We start from the raw sequence: 27,921 nt of genomic DNA, 5'->3' as shown, positions 1-27,921 counted from the left end.
TTGCACTTTAAAGTTATAAAAAGTTAATAAAGAATGGGGGGCATATTTGGAAACATAAGGCCACTATTTAAAATGCCATTAATTAGGGGCGCCTGGGTGGCGCAGTCGGTTAAGCGTCCGACTTCAGCCAGGTCACGATCTCGCGGTCAGTGAGTTCGAGCCCTGCGTCAGGCTCTGGGCTGATGGCTCAGAGCCTGGAGCCTGTTTCCGATTCTGTGTCTCCCTCTCTCTCTGCCCCTCCCCCGTTCATGCTCTGTCTCTCTCTGTCCCAAAAATAAAATAAACGTTGAAAAAAAAAATTAAAAAAAAAACAAGTTTAAAAAATAAAATGCCATTAATTAGAATTATGTAATTATGTAAAATTTTTCTTTTTACATGTTTCTACACTTAAATATAATAAAATAAATTGAGTTATACCTCTACTTCATCAAAAATCATGAGATAACATTTTCTACTTTTAAATGACCACAATCCATCTGTCAACAAACGTTAGATATTTAACAGACTTATGCTCACCAAACTAGACGATGTTCAGGAGGATTGTTACTACTCAGTAAATGTGTGTGGCCTTGGAGGTAAATTGATTAAGAATCAAAGGACAAAAGAAAATATTTTTTACTTTAACACTCATAAAACACTAGGGTTTAAATATTTAATTCCAATTAAGAAAGAAAATTAACATCTGTCTGTATCTATCAACTTGAGCTAATTAACACAACTTAAAAAAATTCATTACAAGTCAACTGAAAAGTTTGCTAGCACTTCATTAAAAAGAGTTTTAAACAAGAATACAGGCCTGCACTCTAACATGTTTGGTGAACCATAAAGTTAACACGGGGGAGGTGGAGATTGATTATTATTCAGATTTCAAATAAAATACAATAGCTAAATTCAGTAATCTAGAACTTCAAAGATTTTTTTGTCTTTTAATTGCAGTAGAGTCTACGTTTTTTAGAAATGCGAATTGATCTTACTGTAGGAACTAGTACATGAGTATTGAGTCAAAGCTAATCTTTTATCAGGTATCGAATCACCATTTAAACTGAAAACATATTTCCTTAAAAAAAAAAAAACATGCAGTATTTAGGTTTAATACTTTAAAGACTCACATAGCTTCCAGACATTATATTCTGAAAAAAGAATTAAATATATATTCTATATAAAATTAAAATAATTTCTATTTCATAAATGTTGATCTACTCCTATCCTATTCTAGTAATCAATTTTAGATTGGATTTTTTTTGTAGCAATGATCACACAAACTATTAGAATTTTAAAATTACCTTCCTTTCAAAATGTATTTTTTAATGTTTATTTTATTTATTTTGAGAAAGTGAGAACACGAGCAGGGGAGGGGCAGAGACAGAGGGAAAGAGAGAGAATCCCAAGTAGGCTCCACGCCACCAGCCCAGAGCCCGACGTGGGGCTCGAACACCCGAACCATGAGATCATTACCTTAGCCTAAATCAAGAGACAGACACTTAACCAATGAGACACCCAGTCACCCCCAGAGATGTATTTTAAAATTCAAGACTATGATACAAAAGAAAAAGACTTTTATGAATACATGGGGGAAGAAAACAAAACCCAACTGGTTTCTTACCAGCCAGATTTACACTATGTAATTTATTTTTCCATGTTTATAATAATTAGATTTTTATAATCTAAATGTTTCTGCATTATCTGAAGATACAGGATTACAACGTATGTATGTAGATAAGCAATACCATGTATGTATCTTAACATATACTTTGAGACATTATGTATTTCTCATATTTATAAATGTCTGTAATAAAACTTGATATTATTTACAGTATTGTCACTTGTAACTATCATAATTAATCAATAATTTATTTAATTCCCTCCAAAATATGGAAGGTCCTATTGATTGCTTCTATCAGCAAGCCTCTGCCTTAAAGATCAATTATTAATCTTCCAATTTAGGTTCTATCAAGTGTCATCTTTATTATTTTTTTAAAGTTGATTTATTTATTTAGAGAGAGACAAGACAGGGCAAGTGGGGGAAGGACAGAGACAGAGGGAAACAGAACCTCAAGTAGGCTCTGCACTGTTAGCACAGAGCCCAAAGCAGGGTTCAAACTCACAAAACCATCAGATCATGACCTTAGCCAAAACCAAGAGTTGGACACTTAACTGACTAAGCCACCCAGACACCCCTACAGGTATTATTTTTACATTACTTGCATTGGAAGTTCTTACCTGGCCCTCTCCAACGGTTTCAGTGTCAATTACTGTGATAATGCCTGGAACCAGAGGACTCCGCCTTGAATTACTATGGAGGGCAACGTCATCTTCTGTCACACCTGAAGGCAGCGTGCCTGTCAGCTGAGTCACTACTTTCCCGACCATTGTCAGACCAGTTTTCAATGTCTATGCAATGAAATATAAAATATATGACTTCACATCAGTATTTGAATTCTAAACAGAAATATGCATTTGGCTCATTCTCCTACCTTTTGAATTCCCTATTGTCTTACAAACCTATATGTAGCAGTGAACTGTCACAGAAATTCAGTCTGACTTTTCATACGATCTTAAATTTTAGTTAGAAAATTAGTATTAGTTTGAGTAAATGGTATCAGTAGAATCCCCAAAATCAGCATAGTGAGAATAAAGCCACAAGTAAATGATTAAAGAACTTTGTTTCACATAAGGGAACAATTATACATATATATGTGTATATACATATACATATATGTATGTATACTTACATATGGATATATAGTATATATTTACATATATATTTTTTAATGTTTATTTATTTTTGAGAGAGAGAGAAAGGGGGTGTGGGGGAGCGTCAGAGAGAAAGACAGAGACACAGAATCCAAAATAGGCTCCAGGCTCCGAGCTGTAAGCACAGAGCCCGATGTGGGGCTTGAACTCACAAACCATGAGATTGTGACCTGAGCTGAAGTCAAACGCTTAACCAACTGAGCCACTCAGGCACCCCAGGAACAATTATATCTTTCTAAAAAAATATTTCTTTTTTCTCCTGTCTTTAATGCCTATAACAAGGGCAAAATTTCATTCTTTTTTATGGCTGAGTAATATTCTTATTTATTTATTTATTTGTATTTGTTTGTGTTTGTTTGTTTTAATGTATCTTCTTTATCCATTCATCAGTCAACGGACATCCGGGCTATTATTGATAATGCTGCTATGAACATCAGGGTGCATGTGTCCCTTTGAATCAGTATTTTTGTATCCATTGGGTAAATACCTAGTAGTGTAATTGCTGGATCATAGGGTAGTTCTATTTTTTAACTTTTTGAGGAACCTCCATACTGTTTTTCCAGAGTGGTTGTACCAGTTTGCATTCTCACCAACAGTGTAAGAGGGTTCCCTTCTCTCCACATCCTCACCAACATCTATGGTTATTTTTTGAAATATTATAAATTTAATTTTCAATCTATTTTTTAGCATGAAAAAGACTGAACACTGGTAGAATGCCTATGTGAAAAATGTTATGCTTCCAAATTAAATCTATAATATGCTGTTATATAATATTGCATAACAAGATTAGGCATGTAGACACTCATTCCTATGTCACAGCCACACATCACAGACAAGATGGGCCAGACAAGAGCCCCATGCACTCATGCCACAGCCACAGCTCCTCCACAGGAGATGGGCAGCCATGTACAGCTCACATAGGAGACACCCCTTGAGCATCTGGCACTGGGTGGCCAGGAAGGATAAATGCTTGAGTCTCACAGGATACTTGAAGGCCACTCATTCAAGATTGGTATAGAGGTAGCTGATTTGCCTAATACATAGAAACAAACACAGAAAGACAAGATAAGAAGACAGAGGAATATGTTCCAAACAAAGAACAAAACCCCAGAAGAAGACCTTAATAAAATGAGATAAGCAACAGAGTTCAAATAAATGGCCATAAAGATGCTCACCAAACTCAGAGGAATGAATTAATACAGTGTGAACTTCAACAAAAGGAGTGAAAACATTAAAAAGTATCAAACAGAAGCTACAGAGCTGAAAATATAATAAGTGAACTGACAAATACACTAGAGAGGTTCAACAACAGACTAGATGAAGCAGATCAGTGAGCTGGAAGACAAAACAATGGAACTCACCCAGACAAAGGAGCAAAAAGAGAAAAGAATTAAAATAAACATATATGTATTAAAAAAAAAAAAAAACTTGGGAGTACTTCAAGCAGAAAAACATTCACATTACATGGTTCCCAGAAGAGAAGAGAGAAAGGGCCAGAAAAAAAGTTTTAAAAACTAATAGCTGAAGACTTCCCTAATCTGGTGAAGGAAATAGACATACAAGTGGGAACCCCAAAGAGTTCCATACCAAGACACATTATAATTAAAATGGTAAAAGTTAAAGGGAGAATCTTAAAAGTATCAAGATAAATACATACAAGGAAACCGCATACGGCTATCAAGATTTTTTTGCAGAAACTTTGCAGGCCAGAAAAGAGCACAACATATTCAAAGTGCTAAAAGGAAAAAACTTCCAACCAAGAATTCTCTACCTAGCAAAGTTATCACTCATAATTGAAGGGGAAATTAAGAGTTTTCCAGATAAGCAAAAACTAAAGGAGTTCATCATTGCTAAAATGGCCTTACAAGAAATGTTAATGGGACTTCTTTTAAGTTGAAAAGAAATACTTAATATTTAGTATTTAATCACAAGGAAACATACAAAAGTAAAACTCTCATTGGAAAAGATAAATATATTGTAAAGATAGTGGATCAATCACTTATAAAACAAGTATAAAGACTAAAAGAGAATAGTAGTAAAACTAATTAAAACTACAATTAGTTAAGGGATGCATAAAATAAAAAGATGTAAAACATGACATTAACTTTACCCTGATACCAAAACCAAACAAGGACACTACAACAAAGGAAAATTACAGGCCAATATTACTGATGAACATAGATGCAAAAGTCCTTAACAAAATATTAGCACACCAAATTCAACAACACATTAAAAGGATCATAGACCATGATCAAGTAGGAATTATTCCAGAGAAGCTAGAATGGTTCAATATCCACGAATCAATGTGGTACACCACATTAACAAAATGAAGGATAGAAATCATAAGATCATTTCAATAGGTGCAGAAAAAACATTTGAAAAAACTCAACCTCCATTTATGATAAAAACTCTCAACAAAGTGGGTATGAAGGATACATACCTCAACATAGTAAAGGCTTTATATGATAAACCCATAGCTAGTATCATTCTTAATACTGAAAAACTGGAAGATTGTCCTCTAAGATTGGGAACAAGATAAGACAAGAATGTTCACTTTCTCCACTTTTATTCAATACAGCATTGGAGCCTAGTCACAGTAATAAGGCAACAAAATAAATAAAAGGCATCCAATCAGAAAAGAAGTAGTAAAATCATTACTATGTGCAAACACATAGAAAACCTCCATCACAAAACTGTTAAAACGAATAAACAAAGTCAGTAAAATTGCAGAATACAAAATCAATATACATAAATCTGTGATGTTTCTATATACTAATAATAAGCTATCAGTAAAAAAGAAATTAAGAAAGCAATGTCATTTACCATTGCATCAAAAGAATAAAATACCTATGAATAAATTTAACCAGGGAGCGAAAGACCTGTACACTGAGAACTATAAGACACTAATGAAAGAAAATGAAGAAGACACAAATAAATGGAAAGATATTCCATGCCCATGGATTGAAGAATTAACACTGTTAAAACGTCCATACCACCACTGCAATCTATAGATTCAGTGCAATTCCTACCAAAATTCCAGAGGCATTTTTCACAGAATTAGAACAAATAATTCTAAAATTTGAATGGTACCATAAAAGACCCAGAATATCCAAAGCAATCTTGAGAAAAAAAGAACAAAGCTGAAATCATGGTCCCTGATTTCAAACTATTCTATAAACTTATAGTAATCAGAACAGTATGGTACTGGCATAAAAAAGACAAATATATCAATGGAACAAAATTGATAGCTGAGAAATAACTACCCAAATATACAATTAATTTACAACAAAGAAGCCAAGAACATACAATGGAGAAAGGACAGTCTCTTCAATAAATAGTTCCAGAAAAATTGGACAGTTATGTAATAAAATTAAACTAGACTACTCTCTTATACCATACACAAAAATTAACTCAAAATGAATTAAAGAATTAAATGTAAGACCAACCTAAAACCACAAAGTTCCTATAAGAAAACATAGGCGGTAAGCTCACAAACATCAATCTTAGAGATGTGTTTGTGGATCTGACTCCAAAGGCAAGGGAAACAAATGCAAAAATAAACCAATGGGACTGTATCAAACCAAAAAGCATCTTCTGCATAGCACAGGAAAACAACATCAAAATTAAAATGTTTAATGGGAGAAAATATTTGCAAATCATACATCTGATACAGGGTTAACATCCAAAATATATAAACAACTCCTAGAACTCAACAATAGCAACAATAAGAAAAAAAAATGGGCAGAATATCTGAAGAGACATTTTTCCAAAGAAGACATAGATGGCCAACAGATATGAAAAGATGTTCAACATCACTAATCAACAGGGAAATAAAAATCAAAACCACAATGAGATATCACTTCACACCTGTCAGAATGACTATTATCAAAAAGACAAGAAATAACAAGTGTTAGAAAGAATGTGGAGTAAAGGGAACCCTTATATGTTGTCGGTGGGAATGTACACTGGTGCAACCACTACAAAAATTAGCATTAAGATTCCTCAAAAAATTAAGAATAGACCTGCCATATGGTCCAGCTATTCTACTTATGAGTATTTATACAAAGAATATGAAAATACTGATTCAAAAAGATATATAAACCTCTATGTTCATATGTTCATTGCAGCATTATTTATAATAGCCAAGATATGGAAACAACCTAAGTGTGTCCACTGATAGATAAATGGATAAAGAGGGTGTGTGTGTGTGTGTGTGTGTGTGTGTGTGTGTGTCTGACACGTGCACACACACACACACAAATACTACTTAGCCATATGGAAGAATGAAATACTGCCATTTGTGACAACACGGATGGAGCTTGAGGGTATTATGCTAAGTGAAATAAGTCAGACAGAGAAAGACAAATGCCATTTGATATCATTCATAAGTGGAATCTAAGAAACAAACAGAAGAATATAAAAACAAACTCACAGATACAGAGAACAGATTGATTACCAGAGGGGAAGGGGGTTGGGAGGTGAGCAAAATGGGTGAAGGCAGTCAATTCGATGGTGATGAATGGCGACTTTTGGTGGTGATCACTTTGTAGTGCATACAGATGTCAATTATAATGTACATGTAAAAGTCTATGTTATATACCAATTTTACCTCAATTAAAAAAAATATTTGGCACAGAGAAATATAGTCTCCATCCAAGATACCAATTACTAGATGAATAAAACATCATAAAAGATTAGCTAAGAAGGTTATTTTCTCTCTGGTAACAGAAAACAATTCAATGTAATACTTCTAATATACTATTTCAATTAAAGACAACTTAAGATGTTTTATAATTACATTTTAGTTCCATTTCATTTGAAGCAAATAAACTAATTCATGTGAGTATTTTTCTTTTATGTGGATCTTATTATCTGATTACTTTAACAATAATGTTAAAGTAACAACAGGTTTTTGTGGGAGTTTTTTTTGTCTAAAAGAGAAAAAAAAAAAAACAAAAAGAAAAGCACGTGACTCATAAATAGTGAAAAAAGATCTAACCAGTAGAGCCAAAATAAGTAACGTAGATTACATGGATATATCAAAATTTACGTGTAATACAGACATTCAGAAATAATTTTCTTCCAATTCCAATTGTGAGAAAGTTTTTATTAAAATATTGCAAATTAACCTTTAATGAAGTGACTCTCTTTTCAGAATAATCAAAGAAATATGCTCACCTATACTCTGATATATACTATAGCTAAATTTTAAAATGAAAATTATTAATATACATAATATTTCAAATAGTTTTATAAATAGTAGGCAAAGAAGGTAATTTATAAAGGCCTAAACGTGATTTAAGCAACAATTAGATTGGAATTAAGATAAGGAAATCTATTTTCCAAGGAAATTTTTCATTAAAACACCATATAACATGGGGCGCCTGGGTGGCGCAGTCGGTTGGGCGTCCGACTTCAGCCAGGTCACGATCTCGCGGCCCGTGAGTTCGAGCCCCGCATCAGGCTCTGGGCTGATGGCTCAGAGTCTGGAGCCTGTTTCCGATTCTGTGTCTCCCTCTCTCTCTGCCCCTCCCCCGTTCATGCTCTGTCTCTCTCTGTCCCAAAAATAAATAAACGTTGAAAAAAAAAAAAAAACACCATATAACACTAGTAATATATGTATCATTTTACTGTAACTATGTTCTGTGGAAACTTAACTGTGAACTTGTCAAGGCTCTTAACATAAATGATCTGTACAGATTTCCTACAACACCTCAGGTTTATAGAACAGAAAACTGAGACCACAGTAGATGCAAAACAGCATCTCAAACAGCTAACCAATGACAAAGCTGGAATTCAATAATAGAACTGTCTATCTCCAAAGCCTGATTTTAACCACCAACCAGTACTGCTTTGTAATCTATTCCTGTTACTACTTGTGATCTCACACTTCATGAATTCAGAACACAGACGAATTCTGGGGAGGTGGGGGGAATGAAGACCATAATAGTGTGTCCTAATAAATACTTAAATAAAATGACCATCAAAGCCATTTGCTGAACTTGAGCAAAAAGATGTAACTTACAGCTGACTGAAACCAAGAAAAGGCCACAAATCAATTGTAACTCCTTTGTTTAGCACTAAAAACTCAAGCTGCAGTGATTATAAAACACATTAGCGTTCCTCAATTAGCAGCCAAACATTTGTTTCAATAATTCACAAGAAATGACTTACACAAAGTCTGTTAGTGTTGTCAAGAAAGCCTCTGAAGGACCAACAAAATCAGGCACCACAGTGTATTGATGTCAAAGATGGCTAGGAAGCCTGATTAACCTCTAAGATGCCTCAGCTGCTATACTTACTCCATTAATGCTAATGGAGATGCTCCCACTTAAACAGAGCTATCCCTTTATCAAAGGAATGTGCCTTTCAGGTTTCAAGCCTTTGGTTGTATATCCTCCCAACTTGCCCTTGAGCCTATTATTTCATGCTTTGATACCAATGAATAGGAATAAAACTAAAATAACTGGAGCACACAGAAAGTGGGAAAAAATGTACCAAAGAAACCATAAGATAAAAGGAAAAGTCAATACAAGAGAACTAGGAAAAAACTCCAGGAAGGGGGAAAACAGAGTAGTATATTTCACAAAGCCTCATAACACATGAAGAGTTACTGATAATTCACACACACACACACACACACACACACACACACACACACACAACTTAACAACAACCAGTGGGGTCATCTTATTAGTGGATAAAATCTAAACCCAAGACTTAACAGTCATCAAATCTGCACTTTTATAGTAAGTGACAAGATAGTACTATCTATTATAGCTTATTAACTTTCAAAATAAGGTATAATGCAGGGGATGAGAGAGGGGTACTGGAAGTTTTCTGCATCAATAAAGACCTTTGCTTCTAGAAGAAATTTGTTTCCATGTTACACTCAAACACATTGTCCAGAAGAAATATATAATGTTATTTAATAGTGTCTATATACCATATTTAAATATCTAAATCACCTCAGAGTAGTCTTTTCATTACATTTTAGTCAAAAGAGTGTATACATACCTGATAATTTCCTCAACATACCAAAAAAGGATGAAGACTCAGCAAAAATTAGGACTAAAAAAAATCTAACTTGGCCAAATGGAGGTATTAACTTACACTGAGTGTCTTCACAGCCTGAGGTAGCTAAAAAGTTTACCATATTCCTGACTAACCTTAACAGGAGTATCCACAGAACCAAATTTGCTATCTCGTAAGAGAGCTGAATGTAAGATTATAACAAATATGTCAGATAATCCACTCAGACCAAAAATTCAAATGAGCATGGTACTTATTCTGTTGTGTGCAGACAGATTTGTCAAAGGGTCACTAGTCATCTTTAACCTTTCTCATGCCATATCAGCTGTCCACCCCTGTCCATTAGTGTTAATGGTGCTGCTCTCACAAAAGCTGTTAGTTGTCATTAAGAAGTTATCAGATAACCAGGGGGAAAAAAGAGGCAAATTTACTAAATCAATTTACCACACTGGGGTTAAAACACATTAAAAGGAAAAATCAAATAGGTGGTAATATGTGGTAACTAGGAAATATGGACCAAGATTTTACAAATGTATCAAAATAACCCAATTTGAACTATTTAAGTATTAAATTTTTCCCCTTAGCACTGTCACAGAGAATTCACCATTATATTCTTTATAAGGAAAGCCAAATAAATTATTTGGAAAAACAAAGAGAAAAATCTAGAAGTAGAAAGATAAATTTTAACTACTATTTGAAAATCCAGAGAAACTCTAAAAACATTATTTCCTCTAAGGAGATCCAAGTACATATGCAATTAATATATTTTTGCTTACAAGTATCTAGTGAAACAAAAAATAAGAATAAAAATTTAATAATTAATCCTTCTGTATAACAAAGTGGTTAACCTCTATGAAGTCATATAAGCAGCTGTCATCAGCAAGAGAAAAATATTAATGATTAATCTTTCAGAAAAAGTGATTTGACAAGTGATCACTTTCAGAAAAAGTGATTTCACAAGTTCCTCAAAGTGAATATTTTAAGATTAGTATTTTAAGGAGCACATACTACATGGTTTTTTAAATATTTTCCATGTTGAATCTCAAAAGTTACCTTTTTTATCATTTCTAAGTAGATAAATAGGTAGGCAGAAAATAAATAGAAATTTTATTTTCTATTTTCAATAATGGCAGGCTAGGTAAATCAGATCAATCCTACCAATGAAAGCAAGTAGGATAACCAAGGAGAATTTTTTTTTTTTAACTCTGCTTAAAGGTATTGAATATTTAACAAGATAGTAGAGAGCTTCTAGGTCCAAATCCAAGAGAACAAGAAAATCCCACACATGTGAGTTGGGTATTTAGGCCTAGATGGATCTGATGATTCTAGAGGAGACTTCTAAGAGACTGAGTGGTGTTTTTGATGGACCTGTGGTACTAGGTGGTCATGTCCAAGGGGATCTATCTAATGAATTTCCATGTTTTTGGTTGAGGCACAAAGGAACACAACAATAGAAATAATAGTTAATCTGTAGTAATCAGGCTCCCATAACTATTTCAGGTGAGCTTTAAATTCCTTAAGGAACTCAATCACTGAAACTGGATTAGGAGGGTCCAAGACTAAGAGTGCCACAGAACTCTGGCATCTCAAATTCAAACTTGTTTCTACAGATTTTTAAAATAAATTCTGGCAAACAAGGAGTCAAGACATCATTAGTGAGAACCAGCAAAAATAGCAAACAATAAAAATACACCCAAAAAGAAGCCAGACATTGGAGTTATCAGAAAGACTTTATATTAACTATGTTTACTACATTTAAACAATTTGGTAATTTGAGAAAAAACTGAATTCTAGAGAACCAGAAATGATCACTATTTACTAAAAGACTTTATCAATGCATATATGTTTGATTTTATCAAACCCTTTTTGTGTATATATTAAGATAATCATATAATTTTTCTCCTTTATTCTGTTCATGTACAAATTACATTCATTGATTTTGAGTAATAAACCAGCCTTATATTATGGAATTATCCCAACTGGATTGGGACACATTATCCTTACAACATATTTAATTTTTCTCTGCTAATATTTTGTTTAGGATTTTTCAGGATTTTTCATGTTCATGAGTAAGACAGGACTATAGTTTTCCTTTCTCACAATGCTCTTGTCAAGATTCAGTATCAAGGTCATCCTGCATCATAAAACAATATTAGGCATTATCTCTTATTCTATGGAAGAGTCTTTGTAATATTGCCATTGTTCATTCTTAAATGTGAGCATTCTCTGGAAAAGGTTTCTAGGCCTGAAGATATATATGTGACATTGTTCTTTTCTTAGTAAACTTATATTCCCTCATACAGAGAAGTACATGAATTATAAGTGTACATCATGATGAATTTTCATAAGTGAATATACTAATATAAACAGAAGTATAATACAAAATGTAATAGTAACAAAGACTACTTAATTCTGATGTACCTACCATGGAAAACTGGAACTGCCTTATACCTCAGAAAGCTAATTTACCCACAAAGTTTCTTGCATCTAATATCTTACTAGAAGAAATTATCACTTAGGAGGCAAAATCATCTCAACTTTCCAATCTTTCCTATATAAAATATCCATACCTTGAAAGTGAAATGAAGGATCATTCTATTTCTGGTAGAATTTCAGGAAAATAACTAAATACTAGTGCTAGATACCAAATTAACTTAATATTTTTAAGTAAATCTCAAAACATTCATGGTAACACAGGAGTCCATAAGTACATAAATATTACATATGAAAGTGTTTTCAAAAATATTTCATGGCATATAAGTTACACATAAGTTTAAAAGGCAGTGTACAATATGGATTTTACTACCTGGTAAGTCCAGTAAGACTCAAGAAATGGGTGACTTTACAGATGGCTAACAGACACATGAAAAGATGCTCAACATCACTCATCATCAGGGAAATACAAATCAAATCTACAATGAGATATCACCTCATTCCTGTCAGAATGGCTAAAATCAACAACACGGGAAACAAAGGTTTGGTGAGGATGCTGAGAAAGGGGAGCCCTCCTTACAGTACTGGTGGGAATGCAAACTTGTGCAGCCACTCTGGAAAACAGTATGGAAGTTCCTCAAAAAGTTAAAAATGGAACTATCTGGGGCATCTGGGTGGCTCCATCAGTTAAGCATCCAACTTCAGCTCAGGTCATGATCTTGCAGTTGGTGAATTCAAGCCTCACATCGGGCTCTGTGCTGACAGCTCAGAGCCTGGAGCCTGCTTAGGATTCTGTGTCTCCTTCTCTCTCTGCCCCTTCCTCACTTGTGCTCACTTGCTCGCTCTCGCTCTCTCTCTCTCTCTCTCTCTCTCAAAAATAAACATTAAAATAGAACTATCTTACAACCCAGCAATTGCACTACTGGGTACCAACCCAAAGGATACAAAAATACTGATTCAAAGGAATACATGCACCCTATTATATATTTATAGCAGCATTATCAACAAGAGCCAAACTACGGAAAGAGCCCAGGTGTCCACTGACTGATGAATGGATATAGAAGATGGGTATATAATATGTACATATGGAATATTACTCAGCTATAAAAAAGAATGAAATCTTGCCATTTACAACAGTATGGATGGAACTAGAGAGCAAAAGAAGTCAGAGAAAGACAAAAAATATGATTTCACTCATATGTGTAAGAAACAAAACAAATGAACATAAGGGGGAAAAAAAACAGAAGCAAATCAGAAACAGACGCTTAACCATAGAGAACAAACTGAGGGCTACTGGAGGTGAGGTGGGCAGGGGGATGGGTTAAATAGGTGATGGGTAAAAAGGAGGGCACTTGTGATGAGCACCAGGTGTTGTATGTGGGTGATGAATCACTAAATTCTACACCTGAAACTCATGTTGCAACTGTATGTCAACTAGCTGGAATTTAAATAAAAATGTGGGGGAAAAAAAAAGAAATGGGTAACTTTTATGTTTATGGTTTTGTTTTTCTTTCATTTTGTAAATTTATAAACAGGAGCATGAATAAGCATTAAAATCAGACAAAAGTGGGGTGCCTCAGTGGCTCAGTCAGTTGAGTGTCCAACTTTGGCTCAGGTCATGATCTCCAGGTTTGTGAGTTCAGGTGCCACATTGGGCTTGCTGCTATCAGCACAGAGCCTGCTTGAGATCCTCTATCCCGCCGCCCCCCCTTCATCCCTCCCCTCTTGCACTCTCTCTCTCTCAAAAATAAATAAACATTAAAAAAATAAGTAAAAATGTTTTTAAAAATCAGGCAAAAGCATTTAAACAAAAATTAAATATTAACTACTTTATTCAAGGGTCAATGGCAGAATTTTATCAACTGCCTGAGCTAATGATGAATTTCAATCAACACCAATTCCACTGGTGACCAATGGTCTATTGGAAACTGATTGGATTAGAGTGTTGTCATCATCATAATTTCTGAGAATTTAAAATGTGGAAGACATGAGCTTATCCCTCACAGTTCTCAATATGTGGTATAGAAAACTGGAGAGTTCAAACTTGTTCTTTTCCAAGCACATTAACTCTAGCCTCATTTAGCTAGAGTTTGTCCACATGTCCACATTCAGCTAAAAGTTAAACAGCAAAACTGTTACTGAATGAAGCAGGTCAGTTTTCTTTTATGTAAGCACACAAACACATTATAGCAAAGAAGACCTGAAAAGCTGCCCACTACCACAGAACTGAAAATTATTCAAATGATAATACAATGAACTATCCTAATTAACATGTATGGCACAGATAAGTCTAAAAGGAATATAATACATGAGAACTAGATCTCATTGATATATTTTGTAGATCTATTATAAACTAACTATAGAAGAACACTGATGCTGGCTACTGTGTCTCAGAATTCTCTTCACTGAAAAAACCATCATAATTTTTACATACACAATGGAGAAAAGTAAGCAATTTTTTTGAACATTCTAAAATCCAAAGTATATAGTGCTGTAAGCATAAAGACATTCAGTATTTCATTTCCTTTCTGAGTAAAAAATATGTAATGCTTCTCTCATCAAACCAAGGAACACATTCTAAAGCATATCATGTAAGTACTTGTGATCAATCTTGAAGTATTTTTGTATTTGTTTTACATAAAACAGTGTGACCTTTCATTCCCTCCCTGTGGTTTGCTTTAAACTGTTGTTCTTTTCTGAATAGTTGTGCTTTCTATTACATGCTGTCATTTAGATTCACTATGTCATCCCTATTATTAGAATTGTTTTGTTGTATACTTCACAATACAAAAGGATAGTGATTATAAGAATACCTTATAATCAGCATAAAGTTTAAGAGCCATCATCAAAATTAACCCTCGCACACACACAAACAGAGCTCACTTGACAAACACACAGAGGGCAGCCCTGTGACATGAAAGAGTCTTTGAATGTGCCAGGGGTTTGACTCAAGTTTTCTTAAGGAATAATATTCTTTTTACATGAAGAAGATTCATAAATGTTCGAAGATACAAAAGGATGTCAGTATAGATGGAATGATGGAAATCACAGAAAAAGAACCCAGAAGTCACTACTTAAAACATATATACAAAGCTTCCCTCAAAAGTGTTAATTATATAATAGACTTTAATCTAGCTAACAGACTTAAATATTTAAAATTTGATAAATACAAACCCTATAATCATTATAATAGAAAATGTATGATTTATGAACCTTAAGAGATTAAATATCTAATTATGTAGTCATCAATCTTCACGAGTGGCAAAAATATTCTGACTTACTTAAGTTTATTCCACGTTTGTGAACAAAAAGGGAAGGAAAATTTTCAACACAATTCAGGAGAGAAACCTGATATTTACTCCACAAAATCACAATTCCTAGGGACTACTCAATACTCACTTTAGCAGCACTAATGACTGTGGCAGTATAAGACTGAATGTTGTCTCCACAGGCTCCACCACGGGACTGATGACATCGAATCAACTGGAAAAAGAGACAGAGAGAAAAGCCAGAAAGTTATTCCTATTAAACTGTTTAATTCTACAGGCTATTAGGACAGAGCTTATTTATCAAGCAGAATGAGGGTGGGAGGGGTGAATGTTTGTATGAGTGTTTCAGGCAAACAGCTAAAAGCCCTGCCAAGACACTTTTCCCTCTTTTTATAATCTACTGGTGCCACTCAGGCAGTGTCATGCTCAAATACAATTTTTAATTATCAGATGAATAATCTTTAAGAATTCATAAACTCTAAAATGGTAGTATTTGGGACCTGGCAGCCATTCCACAAATAAATTTTAAAACATAATCAAAGGACTTAGACTTGACTTTCTAACATTAAATATTTAACATACTAGCAAATTGGAGGTTTTGTCCTCTTAATTCCTACATAAAGATGGTAAAAGAAAAGCCAAAAAAGAGGCAAAATAATTTATCATATTTCCATTTTCAATTAAGTCAGGGGAATAGTGGCACAAATCATGCATAAATCAACTGTGAGGCATATAGTAGCTGTCCACTTCAGAGGGCTTACTAGTATTACCACAGAATGAAAAAGACGTGCCTTTAGTCACGACTGATGTAAATAAACCAACCAAATCAATTCACTTTGATTCAATTTTCAAAGTGAATCACTAGTTTGATAGCATGATTCTCTAATGGACTAAAGCAATAAACCAGGATTAAAATCTCCACTGCTCCTACACTTCCTAAATTTAGGGTTTTTTAATTCATTAGCCAGATCTTTATATTTAAAAAAAATTTTTTTTAATAAAATGACAGGGGCACCTGGGTGGCTCTGTTGGTGAAGCATCCAACTCTTGGTTTCAGCACAGGTCATTTTCTCACAGTTTGTGGGTTCGAGCCCTGCATCAGGCTCTGTGCTGACAGCACGGAGCCTTCTTGGGACTCTCTCTCTCTCTCTCTCTCTCTCTCTCTCTCCTTCTCTCTCTCTCTCTCTCTCCCTCCCTCCCTCCCTCCCTGCTGCTTCCCTGCTTGCTCACTCTCCCTCTCTCTCAAAAATAAACAAACTTTTTAAAAATTAAAAAAATAAAATGACAATTGTAGAGTATTAGAAAAGCTCCACATTGTGTTATGATTTTAAAAGCCTACATAATTCAGAAAGAATCTACCTCTTTCAAAACATAAAAACAAAAATGCTTATATAATTTAAAACATGATTATTTGATAAATATGAATGTCACCTTTTTATTCTTCTAAAATCAAAATTTTTATATCGCTGACACTACACTGAAAAGCAATTGCTCAAAGCAATAATAATATGTTATAATGGGGTATCTTTAGAAGTCTGATATGAAATGTCAAGCTGCCACACTAAACGTGTTGTTGCGTGAGCAGATTTCAAGGTCAGTAGTGAGGAAATTTTTCAAATGACAGATAATCACAAATGTGATTTCACATAGGGGAAAACAGGTAGTTTGAAAGTGATCATTTCAGCTAATAAAAAGTATCCCTTTCATTCACTCACTCGCTCATTCAGTCATAAATACAATTTCAAAGAATTATGCAAGTTATCCCTCTGCTGCCTCCTGCCACATATGCAATGAAAGACATTATCTTGGAAATACTACCATCTTTTCTCTGCTTCCAGTAATTAAAATAATCAAGGATAAATATGTGAAAATAAGCAACACTATCACTTTTTCAATTCAACTAAAACTGAGTCAGCATTTCAACACAAACATAACTAAGCCAGAAATTTTTGTTTAAAACTTTAGACTTGTTAGAAAATTACATTTGCAACTCAATTCATCAAAAATTAAAGATGAATCAGAAATTTCTGTAGTGCAAACCTCTATAAAATGGACTGATTTTCAAAAAATGTAAGTTAAAAGGCAACATACGAAAGAGCAAGTATATTTTTTTTTTAATTTTTTTTTTCAACGTTTATTTATTTTTGGGACAGAGAGAGACAGAGCATGAACGGGGGAGGGGCAGAGAGAGAGGGAGACACAGAATCGGAAACAGGCTCCAGGCTCTGAGCCATCAGCCCAGAGCCTGACGCGGGGCTCGACCTCACGGACCGCGAAATCGTGACCTGGCTGAAGTCGGACGCTTAACCGACTGCGCTACCCAGGCGCCCCGCAGTATATTATTTAATCTTTTGGAAAGAAAGGGAAATATAAATACGTATAACAATGAAATATATAAGCAAGTAAATAAAACATAAAAATAAAAATAAGTGTATGTAATTAGATATCAAATGAAAACTGTAACAACAATGAAGGAAGGCAGAAAGGGAGAGATAAGGATAATCTAATCAAAGTAATATTTGAACACAGTATGTGACTGTATATCTTCAGTTTGGGCAGCAATGGGACTGGAGAGAACTACAAGAAATCCTGAACTCTTTGTATTTGGCTTGATATTTGTAGTTGTGTGAGCAAACAATTCTGCAATTACTTTTGCCATTGTAGGATTCAACAAATGAAATAAATGTGTGATATCAGGGTCTCCCATGCAAAACAAGGAACATATAAATAAGAAATAAATGGAGGATGAAAGGAAAGAATCCTGTGGAAAATACCGATGTCTAACCTTCATTTCCAAAATACGTGTGTGTGTGTGTGTGTGTGTATAGGTGTACAAATACATATATGTATTTGTATATTTGCCCATTATGTATGCATAGAAGTATGTGTGTTTCTAAACTTTGTCCACTGAAAGTGTCTAGAAGTAAAAACACCCCAGTAACAATGAGCACATCTACTGGACAAAGCTAAGTATCTAAAATTCTGGCCCATTAAAAGGAACCAGGAAAATAAGACGTAGCAGATTCCAGGCCTGAGACAGGGCAAATGCTAGATGAACCCTCTCCCTCTGCCCTTCCCCCACTTGTGCTCTCTCTCTCACTCTCTCTCTCAAAAAAAAAAAAAAAAAAAAAAAATTAAATTGACTAAGTATTTAGGAGTAATGTGATATATGCAACTTACTCTGAAATAATTAAAAGGTCAATCTGAGTAAAAGATATATGGGTGTGCTTTGTGCTATTTGTACTATATTTATTCTTACAACTTTTCTATAAGCTTTCCTAGTTAAAAGGATATTTAAAGAGAACCATTGATGGGAATGCAAGCTGGTGCAGCCACTCTGGAAAACAGTACGGAAGTTCCTCAAAAACTAAAAATAGAACTACCCTACGACCCAGCAATTGCACTACTACGCATTGATCCACAGGTACAGGTGTGCTGTTTCGAAAGGGCACATGTACCCCCATGTTTATAGCAGCACTATCAACAATAGCCAAAGTATGGAAAGAGCCCAAATGTCCACTGATGGATGTGGATGAATGGGTAAAGAAGATGTGGTATGTGTGTGTGTGTGTGTGTGTGTGTGTGTGTGTGTGTGTGTGTGTGTATATATATATATATATATATATATATATATAGTGGAGTATTACTTGGCAATCAAAAAGAATGAAATCTTGCCATTTGCAACTATGTGGATGGAACTGGAGGGTATTATGCTAAGTGAAATTAGTCAGTCAAGAGAAAGACAAAAATCCTATGACTTCACTCATATGAGGACTTTAAGAGACAAAACAGATGAACATAAGGGAAGGGAAACAAAAATAAAAACATGGAGGGGACAAAATATAAAAGACTCTTAAATATGGAGAACAAACAGAGGGTTACTGGAAGGGTTGTGGGAGGGGGATGGGCCAAATGGGTAAGGGGCACTAAGGAATCTACTCCTGAAATCATTGTTGCACTATATGCTAACTAATTTGGATGTAAAGTTTAAAAAATAAAAAATAAAATAAAATAAAGAGAACCACTGAAAAGCAAACCCAATCAGTATATATGGCGTCTTGCTTAAAATTTTAGTCAAAAAGCATTTTCATTAAAAAAGATTGCTGGGGCGCCTTGGTGGCTCAGTTGGTTGAGCGTCCGACTTCAGCTCAGGTCACGATCTCACGATCCATGAGTTCGAGCCCCGCGTCGGGCTCTGGGCTGATGGCTCAGAGCCTGGAGCCTGCTTCCGATTCTGTGTTTCCCTCTCTCTCTGCCCCTCCCCCGTTCATGCTCTGTCTCTCTCTGTCCCAAAAAAAAATAAATAAACGTTAAAAAAAAAAAAAAAGATTGTTACTCCAAAATTCAATTAAGTTTGCAATTCCACACTCAGCCCCAAAACCAAAGCAATCAGACACTGGTCCTAAAACAATCAGAAACTGTTAATAAATACTAGCATTTACATAAATGCTATTGGAAATACATGTATCTGAAAATATTTCTTCCAAAGGATGGTAGAGCTATCTGATTAGCAAACTCCCCATAAATGCCACTACACTTTCTGATCTCTGTATGTAATGCTAGATATTATCAACACATATCTCTACAAAGGCAAGACAAGCAAGATAACTGGCACACACCCAGTATGTACCTGTGAAGGGAGTTTCCTCTGCTAGAAAACGATATGTAACTACTTGCATATCACCTACAATTCTAAATGGGTACTTTCCCACATGTGAAAATACATCTACAAGAACCAAAAGACAATTTATACATCTTCTTGTTGGATGTCTCCAGCACTCAAAGAAACGTATTATATATTTAAACATTTGAAGACACCATTATGTTACCACACTGAATTGTATGCCTCTTGTCTTGTTTGAAAAGAGTAATTTGTAAAGAGCTATTTTTATGAGATATACTAGAAAATGAAGAGAAATAACAGAATGGAGCATAAACATGGCATTCAGTAAGATACAAAGTATCTATCTGTAGCAAACAGAATTTTGGAAAAAGTATCAAGGAATTCATCTACAAAAATAACTTTCTTCAGTAGTTTCTTGATTTTGTGAATTCCAGAGATTTACATGCTATGTAGTTTCTCCAAATAATTATTGTACTTACCATATCCAGATTTGTGTTAAGAACTCTTCAATAAATATTATTTCCTATTATTCTGCTATTATCTCAATATATAACTATACAAGCAAACTAAAATGAAACAAAAAAATGATAATCTTCTTTGAAGTCTGTAATATTTTTTAGATTTCATCCTATATTCACATGAAGGGCACTAAATGGTATAAAAAAGATTTCACATTTTCTTTCTGAAAATTCAATTTGTCTTTGGTTTTGAATTGGACATAAATAAAACATAAAAACAACTAAAAGATTCAACAAAATGTGATCACCTATGATTTAATTATTAAGACAAATAGTTTAACCCTTGTTTAGATTTAGTTGTAGACACATAACATCAATTAAATTATTCTATGCCTCAGTTCCCAATCTACCAATAAAAACAAAGTCATTCCTGGGGCGCCTGGATGATTCAGTCAGTTAAGCAGCCGACTTTGGCTCAGGTCATGAGCTCACGGTTCACAAGTTTGAGCCCCACATCGGGCTCTGTGCTGACCACTCGGAACCTGGAGCGAATTCTATGTCTCCCTCTCTCTCTGTCCCTCCTCCACTCGTGCTCTGTCTTTCAAAATTAATACATTTAAAAAAAAATTTTTTTTTAAGTCATTCCTGCTCCCTGATTTCTAGCTCCACAGAAGCTATTAAAGTAGTATCAATGCTGTGCCTAAGATCGATGGAGTAAAGTGCTCTATAAAAAACCAAGTCTAGGGGCACCTGGGTGGCTCAGTCGGTTGAGCGCCCAACTTCGCTCAGGTCATGATCTCACAGTTCGTAAGTTCGAGCCCCACATTGGCCTCTGTGCTGACAGCTCAGAGCCTGGAGCCTGCTTCAGATTCTGTATCTCCCTCTCTCTCTGCCCCTCCCCTGCTCATGCTCTGTCTTTCTCTCTCTCTCAAAATAAACATTAAAAGTAAACAAACAAACAAACAAACCAAGCCTAGGAGTGCCTGGGTGGCTCAGTTAAGCATCCAACTCTTGGTTTCGACTCAGGTCCTGAGCTGGTGAGTTCAAGCCCAGCGTTAGGCTCTGTGCTGGCAGCATGGAGCCTGCTTGGAATTCATTCTCTCTCTCTCTCTCTCTCCCTCCCTCCCTCTCTCTCTCTCTCACTCTCTCTCAAAATAAACACATAGCAAAACTAAAAGGCAACTGACAGAATGGGAGAAGATATTTGCAAATTACATATCAGATAAAGGGTTAGTATCCAAAATTTATAAAGCACTTATCAAACTCAACACCCAAAAGGCAAATAATCCAGGGAAGAAATGGGCAAAAGACATGAATAGACACTACTCCAAGGAAGACATCCAGATGGGCAACCGACTCATGAAAAAATGCTCAACATCATTCATCATCAGGGAAATACAAATCAAAACCACAATGAGATACCACCTCACAGCTGTCAGAATGGCAAACATTAACAACTCAGGCAACAACAGATGTTGGCGAGGATGCGGAGAAAGAGGATATCTTTTGCATTGTTGGTGGGAATGCAAGCTGGTGCAGCCACTCTGGAAAACAGTGTGCAGGTTCTTCCAAAAACTAAAAATAGAACTACCCTACAACCCAGCTATTGCATTGATCCACAGGTACAGGTGTGCTGTTTTGAAAGGGCACATGCACCCCCATGTTTACAGCAGCACTATCAACAATAGCCAAAGCATGGAAAGAGCCCAATGTCCATCGATGGATGAATGGATAAAGAAGATGTGAGATATATATATATATATATATATATATATATATATATATATATATGTATATACATATATATATATGTATATACATATATGTGTGTATACATAAATATGTATATACATATACATACACACACACACACACACACACACACATACATACATACATACATATAATGGAGTATTACTCAGCAATCAAAACGAATGAAATCTTGCCATTTGCAACTACGTGGATGGAACTGGAGGGTATTATGCTAAGCGAAATTAGTCAAGAGAAAGACAAAAATCCTATGACTTCACTCATATGAGGACTTTAAGAGACAAAACAGATGAACATAAGGGAAGGGAAACAAAAATAATATAAAAACAGGGAGGGGGATAAAACAGAAGAGACTCTTAAATACGAAGAACAAACTGAGGGCTGCTGGAGGGGTTGTGGGAGGGGGAATGGGCTAAATGGGTAAGGGACATTAAGGAATCCACTCCTGAAATCATTGTTTCACTATATGCTAACTAATTTGGATGTAAATTTTTTAAAAAATTAAAAATAAAATTAAAAAAATAAAATTAAATAAACACATAAACATAAAAAATTAAAAACAAAAAACAAAAACCAAGCCTAGAAAATTAAAGTTGAGCCCAAATACTGATCCTAAGCAATAAGGGAGATAGGATAATTACTGGTTGCCCAATTAAAACCAAAATCTAACCAAAGAAAAACTAGTAAGTTAAATATTCATTATTGGTTGGCAATCAACTTTGGAAAATTCTTCAACACTTGCTCCATTACAAACAATCCAAACATGAGCCACACCTTACCTTGTTTTCTGCATAAGCAAGCCAACGGCTCCCAAGAGCAATAGGATTCATGTTGGGCCCTGGGCAAGGATAGCAGCCTGAAAAATTGGAAATGGCAATATTGAGATATTTCTTAATAAGTTTTTGTCGGCGCATCATATTTTGATGCCATAAAAACAAAACAACCAAATGGTTTTATTTTCTCGTCTCACATAAAATTCCCATAAAACTGGTCATTATTTTAATAGCTAAGTGAAGTTCTTTCTTTTTCCCCCTCTACAGTTTCCTTTTGGTTTTGGCACCATTCCAATAAGAAACAAATCTGGGAACAACTGGTAATAACTTTTAGCAAAAATTGGGCATTTTTTACAGTTACTCCTAGAACAAGAAAGAGTAGCTAAAAGGAAACAATGCTTTTAGGTCAAGCAACAATGTTTAGAGAAGAAAGAAAAAGGATACAATTGGTTCATGAATTTAAAGGCAAAAGATAACAAACACCTAAAAAGAAAATGATGATACACTGGTGAGAAGAAAAAAACAGAGCAAGTACTTAAGTAAGGCACCAGGGAGGCAATGTAATTCACCAAGATTGCCTCAATGGAAAGATGATGGAAAACTAATTTGCATAATCTTGTGTATTTACATTAAGCACTCTACTTCATTCTTCTTGCTTTCAGTCCAGCCAATAGCAAACTAGTAGGAAGGATTGCTTTGTGGCTCCTCCTCTCAGGAAGAATAAATCATACAGTCGGGATAGTGGACACCATCAATGCATGGAAACTCCAATGCCATCTTCCTGAACTACTAACCAAGACACACCACAACTCAGTCAAGTAAGTGACATCTGTCATCCTAGAGGCTCTCCTCTCCCCTCCTAGCCATGCCAGTTAGGTCTTTGAGTTGAATGCCCTCATCATCAACTACACAAAATAATATTCCACTGAGTCACAAAACAGCTTTAAAGGATCTACTCAAAGGCAACTGCAAAATCAGACAACACAAAAAGCCTAAACTAAAGAACTTCAAGTTTATCATTCCACAAGTATCTGGTTAATATTTTTACAAATGTTCTCCTCCAAAATGTACACCAGAGGATCCAACTGAGGTATTCTATTTCACAGTTTAGGTCCCAATTTGGAATCTAAATTTATACAATCTTGAGACAAACAAGATTTTATAACAAAACCCTTTTCTTCTTGTAGCAAAATAATAGCCAAAATACCTGAATCATGACCATAATAGCAAAAAATTAACATGACCTGAATTGTAAACTGCACACCTGACAATGTGTTACCCTGCAGGAAGTCCTGGTCTGTGTTACTGACCCTAAGAGAAATAGAGTTATCAATGTATGATAATTTTTTATCCAAAAGCATACTTATTAATGAGAAAAAGAACAATAAACTACTTTAAGACTTACTTTCAATAATAAAAATAATTCATATGTTCCGTGATATATTTATTATTTTTAAATTTATTTTCTATCTTCCTCCCACTTGATTAGGGGGTATGTAAGGTCAAGAATTTGTGTCTGTTGCATTCACTGCTGAATCTCCACTGCCTAGAATAACACCTGAATGCAGCTTGAAAAATACATCTGAACAAATTAAGAAAGCTTTTCAAATACTCAAATAGTGTGCTCACCTAAAAGCCAGATCTTTCATTTTAAAGCCACTTTTTTAATAGGAATCTTCCAAAAACATAGATCTTTTGTAAACATGTATTACATGCTTTCTGACTCAGAAAGCCGCCTGAATAGCAACAGTCCCCATTCTGAAATGCTACTGCCACTGTGTTCGCAAGCACTAAAGAAGCACACATTGCTGCTGCTTCCATGACATAGCAGTTTTCATTTGAGTTCCTTCAAATGCCATCTATTTTGAGTTTCCCTTTTTATTTATTTGTTCAAGTTTATTTATTTATTTTGAGAGAGAAAGAGAGCTCCAGTAGAGGAGGAGGAGAGAGAGGGAGAGAGAAAATTCCAAGCAGGTCCTCACTTGTCAGTGTGAAGCCCCATGCAGGGCTCGAACTCACAAACCGTGAGATCATGACCTGGGCCGAAATCAAGAGCCAAACACTTAACTGACTTAGCCACCCAGGTACCCTGAGTTTTCCTTTTTAAAGAAGATAAAGATTTTATAAAGCAGATAATGGCCCTAAGAGAAGATCCATATGTCAAATGAAATACAAATCAAATATGAGGTTTCTAATTTTTGCTCATCTTAAAAAAAAAAAACAAAAAAACACAACTTTTTGTTTCTTTCAAGCTTTAAAGGGTTGTGTTTGGGATGTTTTGGATTTTGGGAAAACTGACCTCTAGGTAATATATCCACTGAATGTGTCCACATATTATGGACACATACAAAGGACCAAGGCCCACTAAAATAGTACAAAGACAATACAATCTAACATATGTTGTGCAGTCTCTACATAGATTTAATTATTATAATCCCATTGAGTAAACTAATTCAAACACATATTCCATAGATATTTTCAGAGCTGGAAAATGTCCTATAAGAAAATTTCCCCCTTTTAAATATTTTTTGACAACTTCCCCCTTTTAAAATGTCATGAAAAAAAGAACCAAATGAAAAACAGAAATAAATACTTGTGAACTTCAGCATTACATTATATGTAGCTAATGCCCTGAACTTTAAAGTCAATGTAATCTAACTATCACTCAATTCAGGTAACAATTTCATCTCAATAGATCTTAATAAGTATATTCTCCTTTCCAAATACTAGAAGATACTAAAGGAAAAATGTAGTTAACAATTCTTCATTTCACTTTTTGAGTCAATGTTTTTACAAACTCAGTGGACCTCAAGAATTATTATGTACTAGAATGAAAGCAAATTGTTTTTCTGTTCTCCAAAAAACACTTTACAGCTGGAATCACCAGACCATCAGCCACTCAGCACTATCCCAACTTTATAAGCATGACTCCTTTAAAAATTAACCACTGCCTCCAGCTAAACTTTGAAAACACGGGGGGCGGGAACCCAATCTCTATAATACTAGGACTAATTCCAACATGTTTTACAATGTTTGTGAATAAAATAAGAGAACTGTATATTAAAAATACGGAGATTTCCAAATCGAAATAAAGGTAAAATCCAAGAATAACACATTAAATGAAGATTCCTCCATTACTAAAGAAATATTTTTAAAGGCACAGGAGACTGATACAATTTTAGATGGCATCCTCCCATAAGGTTGATCCCTAATGGGGAGGTGACCTGATCCCATTTTGAAAAACAAAGGATTTAACTACTCTCTGTAACACTCTGCCTTATTTTTCTTGATAAAGACAACTCAAAAGATTTCAGACCTTTTTGAAAAAAACAGATGTCTACATTTATGGTCAATTAACTCTCAACAAGGGTAGCAAGACAAGTCAATGGGGAAAGAATAGTCTTGTCAACAAATGATGACAGGCCACCTCCATATCCACATGCCAAAGAATGAAACTGAAACCTGACCTCACACATACTGCATACAAAAATTAACTCGACATGAATCAAAGACTTAAATGAAAAAGTTAAAAGTACTGCTGTCTTCCTTGGCACTGCCTGCAGGGTGGCAGCCATCTCCTAGCTGCTCTCAGACCTCTGGTGAAGTCCACGAGCATAAAAAAGAGGACCAAGAAGTTCATACGGCACCCATTAGACTGATATGTCGAAATTAAGTGCAACCGGTGTAAACCCAGAGGCACTGACAACAGGGTGTGCAGATGATTCAAGAGCCAGATTTCGATGCCCAACACTGGTTACAGGAGCAATAACAAAACAAAGCACATGCTGTCCAGTAGCTTCTGGAAGTTCCTAGTCCACAATGTCATAAAGTGCTGCTGATGTGTAACAAATCTTACTGTGCAGAGACTGCTCACAGTGTCTCCTCCAAGAACCACAAAGCCACTATGGAAAGAGTAGCCCAGCTGGCCATTAGAGCCACCAATCCCAAGGCCAGGCTGCACAGCAAAGAAAATGAATAGACAAACAGCTTCTGTACATGTCATATTTGTGTTAATAAAACCATAAAACTACCAAAAAAGTTAAAACTATTAAATTCTTGAAACAAAACATAGTGGTAAATCTTCATAACCTTAGATTAAGCAATGCTTTCTTAGATATGACACCAAAAGTATGCGTGATAAAAGAAAAAAATAAGTAGGGCGCCTGGGTGGCTCAGTTGGTTAAGCATCCGACTTCAACTTAGGTCATGATCTTACAGTTCATGAGATCGAGTCCCGCACTGGGCTCTGTGCTGACAGCTCAGGGCCTGGAGCCTGCTTCAGATTCTGTGTCTCCCTCTCTCTCAGCCTCTTCCCTGCTTGTGCACTCCCTCTCTCTCAAAAATAAACATTTAAAAAAAAATTTAAAGAAAAAAATAGAAAAATTGGACTTCATTAAAACTAAAACATTTGTGCTTCAAAAGACATCACTAAGAAAGAAAACAAACTCAGAATGGAAGTTTTACAAAACATATGTCTAACTGACTTGTATCCAGAATATAAACAGAACTGTAACAACTTGATAAAGAAAACACAAATAACTCATAAATTTTGACAAAGAAGATATATGTTGGTGAATGAACACATGAAAAGATGCTCAACATCATTAGCCATCAGGGAAACACAAATCTAAAGTACAATCTGATAGCATTTCATGAGATATTAATAATATGGCTATAATCAAAGAAAGGTAGTAACAATCACTGGTAAGAATATGAAGAAATTGGAACTTTCATACACTGAAGGTGGGAATGTAACCTGGTGCAGTCACTCTGCCTGGCAGCTCTTCAAGCAGTTAAGGATAGAATTA

General features: G+C 35.0%; 1 protein-coding gene across 1 annotated transcript in view; it reads right to left on the bottom strand.

Annotated features, from left to right (window-relative positions):
• Positions 1–27,921, bottom strand: part of BCAS3 (BCAS3 microtubule associated cell migration factor) — a 620,462-nt gene that overhangs the window by 427,087 nt on the left and 165,454 nt on the right. The window contains exons 11-13 of the mRNA XM_045490037.1: positions 23,120–23,196; positions 15,619–15,702; positions 2,221–2,391 (exon numbers count right to left, since the gene is read on the bottom strand). Coding sequence (XP_045345993.1) covers positions 2,221–2,391; positions 15,619–15,702; positions 23,120–23,196 — 332 coding nt within the window. The remainder of the gene's footprint in view (positions 1–2,220; positions 2,392–15,618; positions 15,703–23,119; positions 23,197–27,921) is intronic.

The sequence above is a fragment of the Leopardus geoffroyi genome, chromosome E1, assembly GCF_018350155.1.
Source record: "Leopardus geoffroyi isolate Oge1 chromosome E1, O.geoffroyi_Oge1_pat1.0, whole genome shotgun sequence".
Lineage (NCBI taxonomy): Eukaryota > Metazoa > Chordata > Mammalia > Carnivora > Felidae > Leopardus > Leopardus geoffroyi.
The sequence above is the reverse complement of the archived record's forward strand: the minus strand, read 5'-3'. Positions and strand labels throughout refer to the sequence as shown.